Here is a 22,440-nt window from a genome sequence, read left to right on the forward strand (position 1 = left end):
AAACACATGATCTTTTCATTAGATGCTGAAAAACCATTTGACAAAATTCAACACCCCTTTTTGATAAAGGTCTTGGAGAGATTAGGGATACAAGGTTCATTTCTAAATATAATAAAAGCAATATACAACAAGCCAACAGCTAACATTAAATTAAATGGAGAGAAACTCAAAGCCATCCCACTAAAATCAGGAACAAGACAAGGCTGTCCACTCTCTCCATACCTCTTCAATATAGTGCTCAAAGTTCTAACAATAGCAATAAGACAGCATAAGGAGATAAGGGGATTCGAATTGGAAAGGAAGAAGTCAAACTTTATTTTCAGATGATAGTGTACATACGCGACCCCAAAAGAACTCTCCTACAGCTGATAAACACCTTTAGTAATGTGGCAGGATACAAGATCAACTCCAAAGAAAATCAGTAGCCCTCCTATACACAAAGAACAAAGATACAGAGAGGGAAATCAGAGAAACATCACCTTTCATGATAGCCACAAATAGCATAAAGTATCTTGGGGGTAACTCTAACCAAGGAAGTGAAAGATCTATTTTACAATAACTTTAAGTCTTTGAAGAAAGAAATTGAAGAGGATACCAGAAAATGGAAGGATCTCCCATGCTCTTGGATTGGGAGGATCAACATAGTAAAAATGGCAATTCTACCAAAAGCCATCTATAGATTCAATGCAATCCCCATCCAAATCCCAACAAAATTCTTCACAGACCTTGAGAGATCAATTAAATATCAAAACCAGGTAAAGACACGATAGAAAAGAAAACTATAGGTCAATATTCTTGATGAACATAGACTCAAAATGCTCAATTAGATAACTGCAAACAGAAGACAGACATACAACAAAATGATTATACCCTATGACCAAGTTTCCATTGTCCCTGAAATGGAGGGACAGTTCAACATATGCAAGTCAACGAAAGTAAGAAGTCACATAAATGAACTTAAAGACAAAAATAAATCACTTGGATCATCTTAATAGATGAAGAAAATTATTTAAAAAATATAATATGTTCTATACTGTAAGTCCTAGAGAATATATGGCTAGAGGAAACCTATTTTAACATAATAAAAACTATACATGAGAAACGCACAGTCAGCAACATCCTAAATGAAGAAAATCTTGAAAGAATTACATTTCTTGTCAACATTGTGCTTGAAAAACTAGCTGGAGAAATAAGACAAGAAAAGGAAATGAGAGGGATATAAATAGGGAAAGAGGTGAAATGATCCATATTTGCTTATGCCATGATGCTATATATCGGAGATGTAATTATTCTTTCAGTCCAAAGTTCCAAAAGTCATTCCAAAAGAATGAGGTTCTTCCAAAACAACATGACAAGGTTCTTCATGGGAGCAACCCTCTCTCTGACAGAACTTCTTTATTAGTAACCTTTCCATTGCTGTGATAAAATAAGATGACCAATGCAGCTTCAAGAAGAGCTTATTTGGGCTTACAGTTCCAGAAGGTAAGAGTCCATCATGGTGGGACACTGCAGTAAGTAGCAGACATGAGAAGGTTTAGAACTCATTTCTGTAGCTGGGAGTACACACACACACACACACACACACACACACACACACACACACTGGGAGTACAGTACAAATGAGAGAGAGAGAGAGAGAGAGAGAGAGAGAGAGAGAGAGAGAGAGAGAATATTAGGAATTGAAATTGACCCTTGGCTTTTTATCTCAAAGTCAATATCCAGTGACATATTCCTTCTGGCAAGGTCATACCACATAACTTAATCAGACAGTGCCGCCAACTGAGAACCAAGTGCTCAAATGTCCTACACTGTGAAGGACTTTTCTCACTCAAACCAGCAATAATACTTATGTCAGAATAACCTGAAAAAGATTTTAAAGCAGTCAAAACTAAAATTCTCCAGGAAACTATAGTAAAGATTTTTATAATAAATAAAATAGAGCTTCAGTTAATAAATAGGTTACATAAAGAATAACCAAATAGATATTTTATACCTAAAAATTGCAATTTAAAAATGTATTGCCTGGATATAGTATAAGAGATGAAAGAGGAGAGAAAGGAAAATTTTGGCTTGAAGAAACAACACTAGAAATGAGCTAATCTATACAGACAAAAAGCAGGGTGAAAGCCAGTTGAACAGTGTCTCGGGATCAATGGCAAAAGTCTATTTGTCACTAGAATCCTAACGGTGGGATGAAAAATATTTACAGAGATAATGGCTCAAAACTTTGAAATTTGGCACATATATCCCAGTGTTTTAAAAGACCAAGAGAGTCCAAAACAAACTATATCCAAAGAAATCCATGTCAAGACATCTTAGTATCAAGCTTCTGAAAAATAAAGTAAAATGAGATATTATTGACAGCAGGCAAAAATGAGGCATTATCTGGAGGAGAGAAATCACTCAAACAGCGCCATTCTCGTCACGGACCACTGGGACATGGTCTACATTTGAGAAATGGCAAAGATTTCTCAAAAATCCTGCAAATTCAAAATATAAAACTATAAAAAAATTAAAAGACAAAGCAAGTAAAAAATAAATCCTATGACAGACTTATCTCTAACATAAAGGCATAACTTACTTCTAGACACTTAACAATCTATAATCAGTAATCAAAATAAGGATCATAACAGTATTTATGATAGTACTAAAACTTAAATGTTTTGTTCCATATCTAACAAGGATTTTCTTTTTTTTTTTGTTTGTGTGTAACTGTGTCTCATTCTGGAGCCAAGGCTAGCCTGGGCCTCATCATCTCCCTAACAATTAGCTTCCCACAGCAGCTAACAAATACATGTGACATACAAAGCATGTAAGCTACAATATCTAAAACTAATAAAATCAAAAGCCCAAATAATTCATTGACATGTTCCTTTTTTGAAAATGAAGGCTTAATACAGTTAATGTTTTTACTCTTCCCCAAACAGCTCTGAGCTGTAGTTCCGTTCCAATCAAAGTTCCTATATGAGTTTCTTACTACAGAATTTGTGTTTTCAAAGTCTTTTTTTTTTCACTTAAAAACCTATATAGCAGAGCAAAGTGCTTAGAAGGGTCATAACAATTCTGAAGTTTAACGTGCTGTGAGAAGCATCAACTATCACAACAGTACAGTCTGTCTAAAATTCAGGTATTGAGATGAATGGAATAAAAGGGTCTTATATTTAGGTACAAAAAATAGTATGAGTTGATACTTAACAGTTAAATGGCTATTTATTGAGAAAAATATCCTTTTGAAAAATGACACTGGTAAAATTGGACATACATTTTCAGCAAAACATACTTTTGCCTATAATACATAACTTACACAAAGGATAGCTCTAAATGGGACAAGGATACAAATATAAAACAAAACATTTTAAAACATGGAATAAAATGCTTATATAAAAATAATGACAAATAAATAATGTGAGGAAAAATAATGGTTAGATATAACATCAATGTCATGGTACAAAAAGAAAATCAGATTACATTTAAAAAACATAATTTCTTTATTGGTGGGTATTTCACATCATGGAGCACAACTCCACTCATCTCCCAGTTCTCCGAATCTGCCCTTCACCTTTGCAGCATCCCCGCCACCTTCCAGAAGCAAGATAAGAACAAAGAAAATAAGCACGTAAGAAAACAACAGCAGTCTGGTCTGGAGCTGGGGAGATGCTCAGAGGACAAAGGCATCTGCCCCAGAGAGCCTGAAAGTCTGGTTTGGGTTCTGGGAACCCAGGTCAAGCTAGAAGCCTGGCCAAGGGTCTGTGACCAGAGTACTCCGACGGCATAATGGCAAATATTCTTCCATAAACACTCGATGGATGTTTGATACTGCGAGACAGAACAGCTTCAACAGTCTTCAGAGTTGACTGATATTTGACTTATAATAGTCACTGCTGAGAATATAGCTTAGCATGAAAGGCCAGAAATAAGTTTTGGAACATGTAGGTAATTAAGTTTTGTCCTAATCTCAAGCCAAATTCTATTTAATGACTTTTTTTAATGAATCAAGTCAGCAACTCAAATAGCAGTTTTTATAATCACTCAAAAAGAGAAATATTTGAAACAAAAACTAAAAAAGAGTTAAAAGTCCTTATTTTCCAAAATACAGAGCATAAAGCTCTAATGTACATTAAATCATTGCAGTGCACAGCATACAATAGTTCAATTTTGTTTGTTTCTTTGTTTGAGATGAATTTTTTCTGTGTATTCTTGGCTGGCCCAGAACTGGCTACATAGGCAAGGCTGGCCTCCAACTTGCTGAGAACCTCTTCCTTTGTCTTCCAAGTGCTCAGATGATATGCCAGAGCCATTATGCCTAGCTTCTTCAGCATTCTTTATGAAGACTATTCCATTGCTTTTTACTGCTTTAAGTATTACCTAAGAATAACTATATCATAAGTGGGTATTTACATTCATGAATTTAAATAGACAGCCAAGAAATTTTTTGATGGTTTAATAATGACTCCGCCTTCCACTAGAGAGCTGTTCATGATGTAGTAACACCTCAGAGTGAAGGCTTAGGCTTCTGAGTTGCCAAACATTTTTAAACCGATTCTTTACATTTTTTTATTTCTTTAATGAGCAAAATACTATAACTATAACTCTCTTATAGTTAATATCTACCTGAGTTTTCTCGAGTAGGTTGGCTCTAATAGCCAGTTAGAGGTCTCTTGTTTAATTCATTTCATACAAAATTAAGGAAATACTGGTACATGTTACAGTATGGACAAGCTTTACAAATATATTAGTGAAAGAATGTGGTTACAAAGATTATATAAAAAATTGAGAATAGGCAAATCTAAAAGGAGAGAAAATAGATTAGTATGTACTTGTCTAGGGTTGGAAAATTAGATAGAAGGTTTGGTTGTATAGGCTTTTGTAGAGGCAATGAAGATGTCCTAAAATAAGCTGCATTAATAGATAGTATAAAAATGTTTGAGTGTGCTTTGAATTATATTTAATATGGGAGAATTATATGGTTTCTGAATTATATTTTTTTCTTTTTTTTTCTTTTTTTTCTGAATTATATTTCAATAAAGCTATTTAAAATCATCAGAAATGCTTGAGCCAGAAATTTATATAGTCTGAAAAATAAACTTCATGGTAAAAGACTTAGTTATTGACATTTAATATTCAGCTATAATAGAAAATAGTATATGTTAGGAGGGAAGTAAGAATATATATTTAAATCTGACATGGTTATTTCCTCAAAAGTTTAGCATTATATAGAAAAGGATCAACATTTATACAAATTATAAATAAAGAAGCTTTAAGCTTATAATTAATAATAATCAATGACAGTTAATTACAATATGCCACATGATGCTAATTATAGCAAGCTAAACAGTATCTGGACTTTCAAAAATCTTTACAATTCACATGTCTAAAATTCACTCTAAACAAAAAAAATACGTAAAAAAAGAGACTAATTATATTAGTATATCTCTTTTTATCTCAAAACAAATCAGAAAAATATTCTTTCTTTGCTAAGATAAATATAATAGTCTGTGAATTATAAGATCAAGCAAGAAAACTGTATGTTTTCTAAAATACAAGTATCCTTCATCAAGTTTTATACTTAGGGCAGCTAAAAGACCTATGTGGAGGATCAGCACTAAACCCAAAGGACAGGTAGTGCAAGGCAAGAAAGAAGGCAATTCCCTCGTGTCTTTTGCAGGTCACTACCAAGGACCATGTTAGCAGATCCACACCAGACCCTTAACAGGCAGTTCTGCTGCTACCAGTAATTAGCTTGGACAGCTCTGGCTCCAAGAGTAGCAGCAAGGCTACACCATAATGAGCTCAGCTGGGATTAGCAGGACAGGGCAGGGAACCAAGAGAGCTCAGGCATTCTGCATTGCGTATATATCTAGGAGATCAAACAAGGATGGCTGGCTAGGTTATCCCCTCTCCACCTCATTCCAAAAATGAAGCACGGCAGTGTCTAAAATACAGGCTAATGAAGAGCGACACTCTCAACAGATGAGAGCCACATTAATTAACACAATCCCTAGATCATATTATTTAGCTTCTGTTGGCGCTAACAAATGTGCAACTTGTTATTTCATAATTATATGTATGAATATATATACATACATATAGTATTGTTTATTAATCTCAGATAATTTCATTTTCAAATTTTAAAATAGACTTATGTAATAAGACTGAGAGTAACATGAAAACTCTCAGATTATTTATGAAGTTTTCTATTGTTACAAAGAAACTTACTTTTGAACCATCAACTCTCGGTTTTCTCTTTTGAAATATGCCAGTTCGTTCCACACAGCATCAGAATCTTCTTGTTGAAGTTGTTGAGGATGTGCTCGCTTCATTTTTCTAGTTTCAGCCCTGCTTTGAAAATGAAAAATTCACAGCATATTCAAAGTGCTATAAAGTTTATTTATACATTCCTTAAAATCCAGAACTATGCAATGACCAAATCTCAATTACTAATTTAATTTTACTATTTCTTGGATGATTTTCCTAATACCTAAGCATGTCAAAATTAAAGTCCTATATCATAATTTCCTAAAGTTAAATTGTTACCATGAAAAGCAAACTTTTAAGTAGACATATGATATTAATATGTCTAAGGGTTTATTTCTCTCATTTATTCTAGTATAATAGCAATAAAACATACACTGTAGGATTACAAGCCTACAAAAAAAGACATGAGCAATTGATTCATCTAGAATTTGCTGACATCCAATCTGCATGTGGTAAAGATGCCTTATCACAGACAAGTTATTAATAGTGACTATGTCAGAAGGCAGATTGCACTCTTGTAGGTATCACTGCAAGCTGGGTGAGCTGAGGTTAAAGCTAGACAAAGCCGCTTTATCACTGCTTCACTAAAATGCAAGGTGAAACATTTCCCATTCATCAACGGAAAAGAGATTAGATGTGACAATTATCTACAAGTGAGGCCAAATGCCCTTTATAGCTTCATTTTCGGTACATAAAGCAAACTTCGCTTTTAGTTTTTAAAAGTGCTGTACTGGCCAATTTAGAAACTACTTCTCTACAGAACAGACCAATGTGTATCATCAACAGTGCCCTAAAGGATCCATCTCAAAGTGGGAGGGAAGTAGATTTTCTATGCTCATTCAGTCCTTTGCCCTCTGTTGATACTGTTAACAAGGGAGCAACTTACAACTAACCAAGATCTGAACACCTGTTCAGAGCAATTGAACTGAGACTGCCAATTCATTCAGATAAGCTGAAGTTAAAAAACTGATGGATAGTAAAGATCTTCAAACTGCAGACTAGGTTGAAATAGTTTTAAGGTGGTTAACTATACATGTCGGTTTCATATTTCTACTGTCTTTCCATTAAAATGTAAATACTTTGGGGGGTTATAAAATTTTAACACCAATATTTTATTTATTTAAAAGCAGTTCTTCAATAATATGAATATTAACTGGTTTTACTTTGAGTTATAGACTTTTATTAAGCTAGTCTATTGATAGTAAAGACATACATTGCTCATAATCACCTTCTGCCAATGACATCTGTAAATGATAGGAAAATCTATAGTTACAGCTAGCACATTTTGTTGTTTTCATTTGTTATGATCTCCACAAAAATATTCACAGTAAAGATTTGACTACCAAATAATTTCTCTAAAACCAAACAAAAGCCATTAAAACACCTATATAACACTCTCCACTCCATCTAATATTTAGGGAACGGCTTTACGAGCTGTGTAACTCACACGCCACTGTCTTCTTCCCACTGTTTTAACTGCTCTTTTACTGCTCTGTAGCTGGTGTGTAACATCTGTAGCCTTTCCTTGCGTTTTTCGTGGGCATCTCTTAGCTCATCATTTTCTTGGCTCTATAGAATACAAAAAGCAAGTGTATTAGAATGAAATACTATTGATATAATGCTTCAAAAATTACTCATCTAGAGACAAAATTTGAGGGAACACTATGTGTAACCATGAGTACATTTATAATACTTATTCCAGCCAAAACCATTTTTCCTATAGGCAGAGAACAGGTTTGATCAACTCAACCAATTCACTGCATTTTTGTGTACCTTACATAGTGTCAAATTTAATATGTCAAATTAGTTTCATTTTTTTCTTGCTATTAGTTCATAGACAATCAAATATTCAAAAATTTATTTCAGAAACACTTTTTCTATCAACAACACAAGGATTGTTCATACTAAGTGAAAATTATTTTATTAAAGATATAAGGAAATTAGTCACAGTAGGAGCAATTCTTAAGACCATGGAACCATAATTCACAAGTAATAATGCACAGGATTTCACAGGAGGAAGAAAAAGGATGGACATGTGCTACAAACAGTGTAATTTAACATTTGGATGCTACCATGAATACTGGAAAGGTGAGAAATAACCATACTGGTTTTGAAAAAGTTAAAATAAAAATCAAAGCATTTACTTGTGACATCAACACATAGATTAAATTATACCAGCCAACCACGTTAAAGTGTATAGCAAATGAGAGAACTATTTATTAGATACAACCATGTTACACAGTCCAATCTCCTGGACCTTGGAAAATGTATTTATGTTACTGTACTATTTATGAACTGTGTTTCTCCAACTAAAACAAGTAACCTCCTGAGCTTTTGTGCACCAAGGGAACTACAAATGAAAATTTATAAAAGCAATCAGACACTGCAGAGGTGGCTCAGTAGTTCAGAGTACTTACACCCACATGGTAGCTCACAACCATCTGCAACTCAAGTTCAACGAGATCTAATATCTTCATCTAGCCTTCGTGGGCACCAGACACATGATATGTACATACACACATACAGGCAAGCAGACAGACAACAGACAGACAGACATACACACATGCACACACGCACACACACACACATTCAGACAAAACACTCATACTCATAAAATAAAGAGTATGAATCTTTAAAAGCACACTATTCCTATATGATAAACTTCTGTGGTTATTTGCTTGGGGAAACAGGTACTCTCTAGCTGAAAGCGATGCAAAATGAGTAGGCATATGGAACTCACTTGAATTCCATTCTGAGAGATTTTTCTATTAGTTACATAATATTGCAAACACAACTAAATTCAACTTCTTTTTCTACAAAACACAGACTAGAAAACAAAGGCTTACAGGAAGAAGCCTGACAGCAGCCCTTCCCCAGAGACACACACAATAAGACTGAGCATCTGTTATCATACTTTCTCCAAGTATTAACAGTGATGGCCTTAGTTTTTAGAATTCACTATTTCCTTGGCCATTTCTTGCTCATCGATGTTGGAAGATAATATTTACAGTTTGCATAATTTTACTCCAATTCTGTCTCATGAGTACTGATACCGTTTACTCTGTTTTTCTTCTTCTTCTAGTAGAATTCCCTTAAACAGCTATCATAACTATTGGAGTCATGGGCATGCCATGTTTATAGCAGAGGGAAGTGAAAATTTTTCATAAAGAATAAAAGGATGAAAGCAGCACTGCATGGCTGGACTGTTCAGAAAAATCATTATCTAATAAAGACTTTCAGAATATTTCAAACCAAAGCTGCAAACTTGTTAAAAAAGAAGCATACTTTATTACCCAAAATAGCTACTAAAATTTTAAAATATTTATTTTAACTTTGTGACACACATTTAAATTGAATGTGTACCATTTCTTCATCTTTTTTTTCTTAGAAGATGCCAATTTACCAAAAAAACAAAAACAAAAACAAACAAACCAAAAAAACCCCCCTGATTTTTGTTTCTCAGAGTAGGACCACAGACTATGTTAAGACTTTTCCTTAGGATACATCAACAAATGTCTATTCATCACAGAAAAGAAACCTGTGACAAGTCTCAGAAATGATCATACTCCAAGTTCAGCTATGTGAAACAGTGAATTTATTGGTTTTAATCACAGGAGCATGGGTGACTCCAAGGGAATTTCACCACCAAAAAGTCCACTCTGGTATGGGTGAAGACCTCTGTACAAACTGCTGAAGGAAAGGTAGGTATTTGCTGTTGTAGAACTGTGTAAAATTTGTAACCTTCCAAGCTTTTTGAGACTTGTATATTTTCTTCATTCCTGAGTCTAAAGACTCTTCATGTGGTGATTTGAATAAAAATCCAGTTTCTTGATATTTAAAATAAAAGCTATTTATAACTCTTGTAGGGAATAAAGAATGAATTAAAACTTAAATTTTCATACTATATTTACTAAACAAATTAAATACCAGTTACCTTATTATGAATTTTAACAAGCTATGTTAGAAATTTTTTAATTAAGCAATTTAATTGTAATAAATGTTTATAAGACATTAAGGTCAAAATACTTTTCAAAAATAAGTTTATAGCTAAACTATGTAAAATCCTTCTATAATAACTTGCTGTAATTAGTCTTCATGAGATCAAATATATCCCCCAAATATTTATTGTACAATTAATTTTTGAAAAATTATGGTTTTTTCTATTATAACTAGAGTCCACAGCTCTATAGGATAAGAAGTGATTACAGGAGAACCATGACCTTTGTTTTAATTTTACTTGTCTTTTTGCTGATGTATAATACTCCAGTGTTTATGCAATTCCTTATAAAGTTCTTAAAATTTAAGCTATCAGAAAATGAATTCAAACCAAAGATTATTTATAAATCTATATAGCTAATGAGAATACCTAAGCACACTTTCACTCACAGGTGCTGTGTCTGCAGAAACAGAGTTAAAATGGTACTAAAATGTAAATATAGGGCACATCGCACTTTTCCCTCATTCAATACTTTAGAACAGGTATAAGCTAGTTTGTCAAAAGGTGATTACCTCAAAAGAAACTGTGAAAACGAATAAACAAAGACTCTTTACAACCTCACATATACAGCCTCTGCACTGAAACCTAATTCTTTAACTTCTATTCATGTATTACAGTGAAAACAAAAACAACAGAATTTTATCAGAGGAATATAGCCACCACAAGTCACACAACAAAATCACGTGTAAGAAATGATACAATTCATGTTATTAACTACTAAGTATTCCTAAAAGACACACAAATATTCTAAGAGTAGCCATTGAATCAGATCCATTCATTGGATCATTCTATAAAACATTTACTAAATACTTTCTATGTTTTTTTTTCTGAAATGGCTAGAAACCCTGAAAGATTAGGAACCAGAACTAAGCAAAATGCTAACAAGTGGCTTTTCTCCATGATTTTGCATATTTATTATTTTTTACTTCAGAAGAACAGAAGTGATTCTTGATCTACTCTGCTGATTTAGTTAAGACAATGTGAATTAGGAGCACAAACTCTGATCAAAAAGCAGTGGTTCAGTCTTCAGGGAACAAGAACACACATTTATAAAAGTTAACAAAACATTATTTTTTTCTTCTTATCTTGATTCTTTGAGAATTTCATGTTTGTTAGATGAATATTGATGACAATGACATAGAAATAAGTGAACTGCTCCCAGCAGAAGCAGATTGTCTTTTAATCTCAGCAAGAGAGAACGCCAGTCTCTGAAGCAGAGAGGAGAGAGTACACATGAACATGGGTGGGGGTGGGATGTTAATAAAGTGGGAAAGAGTCCATCTTCAGGTCAGTTCCCCTGCAGTCTCAAAGTCCTACACAGCTACAACGGTTGGTATGTTGATCTTTATCCCTAGCTTCAACTTTCCCATTCAGAGTTCCTCTGCCCACCTGAGGCTTTCAGCTCATTAACCTTTCAATTCATGCACACAAGGTATTCAAGTTATTTCAATCATATTTGCCTCCGATTTCCCTTTTCTAACTACTACCAGATCCACAGCTCCATGTTCCCCTTCCAAACCTATGTTCACTCTCTTCTTTCTATGACAACCTGTTGTATATAAAAAGTTAATGAATCTTCATGGATTGCATAGGGATACTTAATTTTATCAAAATGTATAAATTTCCTGTATAGCAGGGCTATGAAAAAATACACATAAACTGTATGTCCAAGTCAGCACTATTAGTCAACTTGACACAGTTTAGAATCATTTGAGAAAAAATTGAATGAAGAATTGCCTAGGTCAGATATGGCCTGTTGACAAGTCTATGGAAGATTATCTTGATTCTTACCTGACATAAGGTACAGCCCACTGTGGGTGGCACCATTCATAGACAGGCTGCCTTAACTACCAAATAAAGCTACCTGCGTGAGAGCCTGTAAATTAAGCCAGAAAGCTAGCCAGCATATAACTGTCCTCCATGGATTTTACTTCAGATTCCTGACTTGATGCCCCTCAATAATGAACTGTGGAGTGATGAAGTCTTGGAAAGATGCTGTCTGCAGAGGCTGAGGGACTTATAACTTCAGTGAGTACAGATTTTGGAATATTGTTGGTCTGATATCCTAATTACAATTTCCCTCAGGCTATCTTTAACACCCTAAAGAGTATCCTTGGCTATCCAAGAGTGTGACCTAATATCCTATGCATATTTCTTTTGACATCTTTCATCATCTTCAAAGTAAATACAACTATAGTACAAAAGTAAGAAGAGCAAAATATATCAATATTTGTACAAAATTAATAACAGAATTTAATATGAATAATATACAGATTTCAATAAAGTATCATTTTAATACTTTCCAAGTGTGTGTATATACACACACATATTACGTGAGCTAAAGATGAAGTTAATGGGTAATTAACTTGGTACCCTACAGCTCCCTGGAGACCATAGCCTTTGTCTTTGGTCTATGAAATCTTCCATAGAACAACATTTGTGGAAACATGAATATATGAGACATAACCACGTATATATGAGAAATGTGTCTATATATGTCTATGGATTTATAATGCACATTGTATGAAAAACAAATCTTTCAATACTTGGCTTACAATAACAATTTAAACCTGGACCATTTTTCCCCACCCTACTCTCATTAACTTCTGGCAAAGTATTCCATAGAAGACCAAGGTCATAACAAAAATTCAACAAATATTAATGGTAACAGTCTAAAAAGCAAGAATTCAGAACAAAATATTTTAAAATCCAAATACTTATACAGATCACCTTTCTTCCATTCTCAGAAAAACAACAACAACAACAATAAATAAACATGTTGTGTACTAATTCTCATATGTTAGAATATAATCTTTCTGGAGATAAGATTTATACAAAAGTAATCAAATAAAAATGAGGTCATTAAGTAGGTCCTAATCTAATATCCTTCTGACTTAGGCTTTCTATTGCTGTGAAGAGACACCATGACCATTGCAACTCTTATAAACAAAAACATTTAATGAGGGAGAACTCTTACATGCAAAGGTTTATTGCATTATCATGGTGGGAAGCAAGGCAGCATACAGGCAGACATGGTGCTGGAGAAGAAGGTGGAAGTTCTACATCTTAGTCTGGAGGTAACAGAAGGAGTATGTATGCCACATTGGGCATAACGTGAGCATACGAGACCTCAAAGCCCACCTCCACAGTGACACACTTGCTCCAAAATGGTCATACCTACTCCAGCATGGCTACACCTTCTAATAGTGATATTTCCTATGGCCCAATATTCAAACATATGAGTCTATGGGGTCATTCCTATTCAAAACACCCTACCTTCTATAAAGGTAAAATAGAGATACAGGGAGAAAGACATATAGGAAGACAATGTGAAGACAAAGGAGGAATGCCACCTATAGGGTAAGGAATACCTAAGTAATGAGAAATGGGGAGTAAAAGAACAAACACTCAGCAATCAGAGGAACTTGTCAGGCTGATGCCTTGCTATTTGGCTGGCCTAGCTAGCAGAACCTCAAGATAATGCATTTCCATTGTGCTAAGTCACTCAGCTTGTGGTGCTGCCTTACAGCAGCTTTAGAAAAGCAAACACATTTATTATCATCACCATTACTGTTACTAATTGTGGTGCTGGTAACAGAAAACAGAGCCTGAATTTTACCACTTGAGCTGCATCATCCAAGCCTCCTGTGAAAAACTTAACCCCCACTGGGAGATATTAAGAAGGCAGGAATTAGGGTGAGTCTGGCCTATGTGAGACAAGTGAGATTAGACCAGCTTTTCTTCTGTGAAGACCTTAAAACGGGTAGTAGGAAGAGGGAGAGCACTTCCTGTCTCTCACTGTTGTATACCGAGCCTCATGACTCTCCACATGCAGGAACTGGTATCCTAGAGAAACCACTTTTCTGTGTTAGGTACAAATCTCTGGTATTGTGTTATTAGCAAAAGCATATACTGATTAAATTAGACAATATTCCTCAATCTGTTGAAAATCTCCGTTAAAATAAAAAAATATTTTTTTTCTCTTTGCTTGACTATATCTGAGCCGAGACACTGGCTTCCTGTGTCTTTGGGCTCAAACTCAGCCTTAGACATGAACTTACACAATGAGTCTTAGTTCTATAGTCTTAGGGCTCAGAATAGAACTATACCGTTGACATGCTTACACCTCCAGTTCCTAACTACAGATCTACAATTTCTCAAATTCTGTAACTGTGTGAGTCAACCACAATTTAATATAAATAACAAATATATACATATACAATGCATGCACACACATGTATATACCTACATATACCTGTGTATGTATATATGTGTATGTGTGTGTGATGCATGTATATGTATACATATACATATGTTATACTGATTCTGAAGAATTCAGGATAAAGCCGATAGAAGCCTTGGTATATGAAACATACAAAAGAAAAATGGGGCTAGATACCTATGTTTTATGCTCATTCCTGCATTTTTACTCAACACACCATAGACAATTATCTCTTGCCTCTTCCTCCTGGCCACTGAGATGGCAGCTGTGCTCTAGAGTCCAGTTTTATCTAGGGCTGGGATTAAACCAAGGACTATGTTTCTCCTTGGCAAGCACTTTACCAACTGGTCTGTATTCCCACATTCTTAGCTAAAGACAAGGTCCTAGAGGGCAAGCAACTCACCCACCATGTCTTAGCAAGTTGCATAATGAGTGAATAATACAAGCTGGCTAATTAAAATGTCAATTAATTACTATTGTGGAAACAAATAGACAAGTAACTCTATAATTTTTCTGCATTCTGTGTAAATGAAACTATAATGCTGGAAGAGATAATCTAGCTTTTCTTTATAGTAGAAAGAAAATATGATCATTTTTGTTTGTTCTAGAACAATAGTTTAACTATGAATAAACGTAACAGTGGAGAAATGGCAGAAAAATATTATTTATAATGTATACATAACTGTATCTCAAAACCAATTTTGTTCTAGGAACAACATAAACTAGACAAAAAATATCTCCCTAAGAATAACTATATACTACATAAAAAAGAATAGAGCAGTTAGGACTGCAAGTTGGCTCACAGGCCTGCCACACATAAGACCCCAGGTACAACACATAGCATTGCAAAAGGAAAGGCTATGGGGAATCAATTAACTATATGGCAGATACTAAAGTAGGGTAAGAGTTCAGATGCCTATGAATGAAGAATGAAAAACCATCACATCAAAGTCAGCGAGAAAAATTATAGCCCTCCAGGGCCTGGGGATATAGCTCAGTGGTTAAGTACTTGTCTAGCAAGTGTGAAGCTCCAGGTTCTACCTCAGTATCACAAAATGAAATAAACAAATAAATAGATGAGCAAGAAAGACAGACAGACACACAACACAGTCACATACCACTAGCTAAATATGTACTAAGAACGTCCTCTCAAAAACAAAGCTCACTGAATATTAACTTGGAAGTACATACTTTCAAAAACAAAACCATAAGATATATGCTTCTTAAAATGAGTAGAGGATGAATTTAAAGACCACATGAAATGTTCTGTAATGGACTTAGTTGAAATGTAAAAAACAATACATAAATTTATTTGCTATTTTTACTATGTATTTGCATTTGTTTTGCTTTGTTTTATTTTCACAGGGGTTGTAGACTGAACCTAAGGCTATGTAGGCATCAGGTTAGTGCTCTACCATGGACCTACATCCTTAGCTCCATCCGCTTTTCATGTAAAAGTAACTTACTATCACATTCATTAGATTTAGAGTCACCTAGGAGACAGGACTCTTGGTATGTCTGTGAGAAGATGTCCAGAGAGGTTCAGCTGAGAAGGGAAGCTCTACCCTGAATCAAAGTGGCACCACTATCCCATGGATGGAGGTCCAGACCAACTACCATTCAATGTTCATTGTTTCCTCTATATAAAAACAAGAAAAGTAACTAATACAGTGATCTGAGCAAAGTGACTATGATATTTAACCAAAACGTCTATCATATATAAACAACAGGAAATTATTTTTCTCTTATCTACGGAGTTGTGTTTTTGTGTAGAAAATACATAAGAAATTTATTCCCAATTTTATTTGAAATTAATGAATATGTATTTCATTTTCATGGAGTAAATATTTTTACTACTTTATAATCCTAAGAAATCTGTTTTAAAGACTGTTTTTACGTAATAATTACATTCAGAAAGGAAAAACATGTGAACTGCATCCTTGTTCTGTTTATATTGATCTTTGCATGGTTTTAATTAAAATGATTTAATGTTCACCTTTAGCTGTAATGTCTTCTCTAAGTTTTCAATCTTTCTTTCAGCTTTCTTCAGCTTCCTTAGCTCCTCTGAGCCCATGAAAGAGCTCTTTGGGGACAAAGACCTTGAGCGTTTCACAGGTGGTTCCTTGAGAATAAAGCAAGGACATGGTTGAACTGGCTGAAACACTGGATTATGAAAGACATGCAAAATTAAAGAACAAGTAATTTTGAATACTAATAATGAATTATAAAAAAAAAAGTCCTGCATGGAATACCCGAGAAATAACAAGCGGAATTACCACAGTGCTGCAGCTAAAGGTTTCTCTGTGACTCGTTAATGAGAATATTCATTTACATTTACATTGTTTCTTTCAGAATAATGATGTCCCATTAGGGAAGACTAAAGGGTTATAGACTCAGAAATGCAAGAAACCTCATTACAAAGGAGGGGATAGAGGCTGGTCTAATTGCTCTATAAGGGTCCAAGGTTACACTTGATAGGACAACCAGAAACAAGAGGGAAAGGATTTTTTCCCCTTTGAAATAGTTTAACACACTGTGAAGTTGAAGGAACAATATGCTTGAGGAATATAAATACAACAGACAGTAGATCTTATACCATAATGACCATATGGTCATTAACTGTAATGTGGCCAACTAGAGACAAGAATGTGTGTTTATATTATGTAGCTCCATATACCAATCTGGAGACAGAATGCAGGAAAACGGCTATAAAGCTGGGCAGCAGTGTTCCCCTTTTATGTATGTCCTTACAGAAAAGAAAAAGGAAATGTTTAAAATACACCTGTTCGTCTTTTCCTTGGCTTTGGCAATAAAAATAGCATATTCTCAAACTTCAATAATACAGCAAGCAACCAAATTTGGTCCTATAATTGTTTTTAATCTTATGAATGCTTCCTTTCATTTAAATGAGGCTTGGAAACTACCTCAGAATGCTAAGAACTACAAAATACAGTGATATTATAATGAATAAATAAAATCCATGCTTCTGAAAATTACTAACAGTAGTATAAGGCATAAGTAACTCTGCCATGGGTACACAGATCAGTCTTATTTAAATTGTTTCCTTCATTAAGGCAGCTTGTTCTAATCATTAAGGAAAAAAAAAAAAGGAAACTGGAAAGAACCCAAAGCAATCATCCTCAGCAGACTGTGCTCATAGGAAACGGTCTTCTGATGTAACAGGTGTGAGGAGCACTGGCTAAAATGCCATGCTTTCAGGAAAAAGCTACTTCAACTTACCCATAACCTTTCTATCAGTAAACATTCTACAGCATATTGTGCTGCATAACTTAAATATATAATGAATGCCAAAAAAGAAAGAAGTAGAGAAGTTTTTTAAAATGTCATGTAAATTTTGCTGATTTATCTTTATCGCTGGCCTTTGACTCTCTAATAAAACAATACTAAAATATCTTAGTGTTTTATATTCCATATGTCCTGTGTTTTACATAGCATACTGGAACAAAAATGAACAATTTCTTTTTACTTAAAATTATAAATTTAAGTAACTACATTTTATAATAAACGAACAGGCAGATGAGAGATAGTTTCAATATATATACGGAAAGAAATGCGTGACTTTCTCCCTTGCCTTGCCAGCCTCCTCCTGACAAACGACTAAGATGATAAAACATCTCTACCTTGCGTTTTCCTTCAGTGCTCTTCCCTGAGAAACTCTGGTTAGAGGATCTAAACTCCAACAACTTTTCATTTGCCACTTTCAGTTTCTTCTGCAAATACTCGATTTCAGACTTCTGTGAGACCATTAATGCTTCCAAGCTTGATAATGATGGCTGTTGAGACAACTGTTATTTAAAGCCTGTGTGTAAAATTCCACATACGATTATATTTTACATATTTTAAAAATCTGAGTACATTTCTATTACACCATATAAATCATAATCATTCTTGGAAGAATTAGTTTTAACAGCAAACTCCAGGCGTTAAGAGGTTAGAGCCCAGCTCAGTTATTATGCACAGGCCTTGGGAGAGATTCCAAGACCTAAACTTCTAAACTCCCTTTATCTAAATCACTTCGTTTTAATAGTGACATTTTCAGCTAAAACACCAAGGATCTACTCAAATATCTTCATAAATAGTGTTGTCATATAGATTTGCAGGAACAACCTTTAAATTGAAGAGTCGCAGTATATGCCTATATCTATAAATCTATAAATCAATCATTATAAGTTATGATTAAAGACAAGAGTTTCCTCACAGAATACTCTTTCTACCATCTGAACATTGAGAGTCACAAGAGTATAGAATGCAAACCTAGCGGAAGGAAAGTCCCAGCACCATGGAGATCTAGCCAGCCTATGTAGTATCACAAATTAATTAATAATCACATTTCAAGAATTCTCAGACATTTGGCAATAGATTCACTAAGGTTCCCTTTAGAAATCGGTTCATATGTCATAAACTGCTAGTGGTTAGTCCCAAATTTTAACAATAGGAATCACAGGAAACCGGTTTATGAAAACTAGCTTTCTACCAGTTTCACTGGATGATTTGAGACCACAAAAAGCCATGTGCAAATACTTCTTCAAATTTATCACTTCTTTTACAAAAGATAGACTAGAGAATCATTATTAAAAAGGTGTTTTCACTGATTTAACCATTTTAAAGATTTATATATTTATTTTATATGTATGTGTTTGTGCCTGAGTAAATGTTATGTGTGCCCCATGCATGGAGGAGCCTTAGGGATGTTAGAATAGGACATTTGATCCTTGGGACTGTAGCTCACTAATCATGGGTGGCTATAAACTACCATGTGGGTGTTGGGAACTGAATTCTAGTACTGCAAAAGTGACAAGTGATATTAATAACTGAACTATCTCTCCAGTCCATTTTTTGTTTATTTAATCACATTAAAATCCCAAATCATAGGATGTTAGTATTATCAACATGGATTCAGAAACCCTGAAAATATTTTATAACTTTAATTATGTACAGTCCCATTCTTCCCAAGTGATATTACCAAGAACTTTGACAACATAAAAGCCAACATATGTACACACGGGTATGTGTGTGCCTACATGTGTATGTACATTCTGAACAAAGGTAGAACCATTTTGTTCCTATTTCTGTTTTCCTTTTCAGCAGAATAAGGAAAAAATCCATCAATCCTAACATAATTGTTTGGGGATAAGAGAACTATTTTTATTCGTATGCTTTTTCTTTAGGATATCTTTGCATTTAAATAACCTGATTAATGTCCAAGGGTTCATTTACCATATTATGAACATATCCTTTGGAGTTATTTGTCTTGTAGTGTCAAAATCACATATCATTTTCATTTGGACAATCTTAAGCCACTTTTCTTTCATAGTCTAAGTGACTTCCCCCTTTTTTCTTCCCTCTATTTTAAGCATAATGTTTTTTATTCTTCGATTTTTTTCCTCCTATTAAAATCAAACATATGCTGTCCGCAAATACTTCCATTGCCTGACAAGCTAAACACATTTAAAAGTTATACTGCTCTTCTCCGTGTCACTATCAAAAATTACAAAAGAGATATATACATATAGATGATGTTATATATAACATAAACAACACATAGCACTTATATCATATTATATATCATATACCATATACATAATGTCATACATTGCTACATTATATGATGTGTCTATTATGTATAGTCGTATATACACATAATGTATATGATATATATTATATGCACATTTTCTCTCTGTGATAGGGTTTCTCTGTGTAGCCCCAGTTGTCCTGGAACTCATTCTGTAGACCAGGCTGGCCTCGAATTCAGACATCTGCCTGCATCTGCCTCCTATATGCTGGAATTACATACATGACCAGAGCTGGCCACAAAGAATATATTAACAGCCTATAATTTGTTAAATAAATTTTTAATAATTGTTCAAGGTCAACCCAAATTTTAAAATAAACAGGAGAAACATAATTTTAGCTTATGAATATATCTAAAAAGAAATCAAGGTTCTTTAAGTAAGTTTTTAAGACATTCATAAGTTACAATATGATAAACTAAGATTATTAATATCCCTTTTCAAATAGGTCAAATGTTTATAAAGACATTCAAAGGCTCTAACATCAGATACTGACACTGATATATCTTACTTATACTATTTCCATTAATACTAGTGATGTTTCTAATAATAAAATAGATATTTAAGAAGCATTTTTCAAAGTTCAACAAGCAAAATATTAAATTTTGAAAAGAATGATAATTCAAATCGACAAAGCAACTAGAGGTTAATGCAAGCACGTAAAATGGGTTGAACTTGGTTTTGAAGTCATTAGGTAGAGACACTTGTATTAATCATCCTATGTAGTTTTACTCTTCATTTTTCAAATTATATATTTTCATGTCCTTTAAATGAGACACTTTCTCTTGATTCTCATCACTTTGACAAGAGATTCATTCATAATATTTCACTTTTTTCTCTTAAAATAATCATCCTTTGAGCATAAGTTCAGGCATGGTGATCAAAACCTGTAACCACAATGTTTCTACAAGCAGGTTGCTGAATATGATGTTACCCTAGTATACAATGAAAATCCCTGGCTAGCCTTTTGGAAGATAAACCATAGCAAACCACAGTAATCAGATACTATCAATAAGGTTTGTGACAACAACAAACGGGGATCTTGACTACCTAGGTGAAAAAGAATTTATTAGATTACTATATTATGATATAGTAATTTTACAGGACTGTTTCTTGACCTACTCTTTGCAAACTTAAAAATATTGAATATAAATGTGATTATTTGCATACACATAGCAAATATATGATGGAAAAGATGGAAAAATGTCCTTATGTATCATCATGCACCCTTTTCTTCTTTAAGGGCTGTTTATATTCATAACAAAATCAAGCAAACAAGCCTCTTCTTCATGCAAGACTATCCTTAAAATCTTAGAACTTTTATCTTGTTAATATATTTCTCTATAATAAAAGGTCTTGGGCTATTTTTTAGTTTACATTATAAAAATGTCATGGTTTACCTGAGGCCATAGTTAATCTGATAAGAAGCAATTGATGTGTACATAAAAACATACAGTTGGAAACAGTTGCTGTTTTGTTTTGGTGGTAAGGATTGAACCCAGGGCCCTGTGTCTAATAAATAAACGCTGTGTAACGTCTTTACACATTGATCCTTCAGGTAATTTGGGTTTTAAAAAATAGTATGTAACATATAGAAGCTGAGAAGTAAGTAACTTCTCAGTGTTGTGTCAATTGTTTAAAAGTTAATCATATAAATTGGCAAAATACAGTGGCACTTGAGAGGAAGAGGATCACAGAGGCATGAGCCTATGTCAAAGAAAGCCAAGATCTGTGTATTTAGAGCAATGAAAGTGGACGTGAGAAGAGAGTCACAGAGACATGATCCTATGGGGGGAAAAAAGCCAAGGTCTGTGTATCTAGAGCAATGACAGTCCACTTGAGAAGAAGAGAATGACAGAGGCATGATCAAAGAGAAGCCACGGTCTGTATATCTAAAGCAATGATAGTGGACTTGTCTGACATATAAGATCCTGAGTCCTTCCAGCACTAAAAAGAAACAAACAATGTAATGCAAATATTGAGCCCATTTCCATAATCTAAACCAACAGTGCACACTACTGTCATTACAGAGGAAGATGAATGAAAATTGCATGACAAGTGCAGGCTCTTTCACTGTTATCAACAGTTACAAGGGATTATAAATTAAATTGTTTGCTTTATTTCATTCTATATTTAAAAAATAACTCCTTAAATACAATAACCTTTAGTGTTAAAGTACATGGTTTTTGCTATCTTATATATATTATCTCACTTGTTCAAGAAATTTATGAATTCCAACCCTGACAAACACAATGTAGCCTTTTGAAAAAATACAATGTAAAGAAAAATGGTCTTTCAAAAATTTCTCCTACAAGAGAATTTTGCTGAAATCAAGTATAGGTGTGTGTGTGTGTGTGTGTGTGTGTGTGTGTGTG

The 22,440-nt window shown here is 34.0% G+C and overlaps 1 protein-coding gene across 21 annotated transcripts in view; it reads right to left on the reverse strand.

The window, feature by feature from the left end:
• Nucleotides 1-22,440, reverse strand: part of Cntln (centlein) — a 254,984-nt gene that overhangs the window by 109,666 nt on the left and 122,878 nt on the right. For 6 of the 21 annotated variants that reach the window (XM_087904885.1, XM_085686216.2, XM_087904886.1 and 3 more), the window contains 4 exons: nt 18,116-18,280; nt 16,471-16,596; nt 7,703-7,824; nt 6,217-6,339 (listed from right to left, as the gene is read on the reverse strand). In XM_087904885.1, coding sequence (XP_087761011.1) covers nt 6,217-6,339; nt 7,703-7,824; nt 16,471-16,596; nt 18,116-18,280 — 536 coding nt within the window. The remainder of the gene's footprint in view (nt 1-6,216; nt 6,340-7,702; nt 7,825-16,470; nt 16,597-18,115; nt 18,281-22,440) is intronic. The other 15 variants (XM_085686219.2, XM_087904887.1, XM_087904882.1 and 12 more) reach the window with 6 other exon arrangements.

This window comes from Myodes glareolus, chromosome 3, assembly GCF_982192425.1.
Source record: "Myodes glareolus chromosome 3, mMyoGla1.1, whole genome shotgun sequence".
NCBI lineage: Eukaryota > Metazoa > Chordata > Mammalia > Rodentia > Cricetidae > Myodes > Myodes glareolus.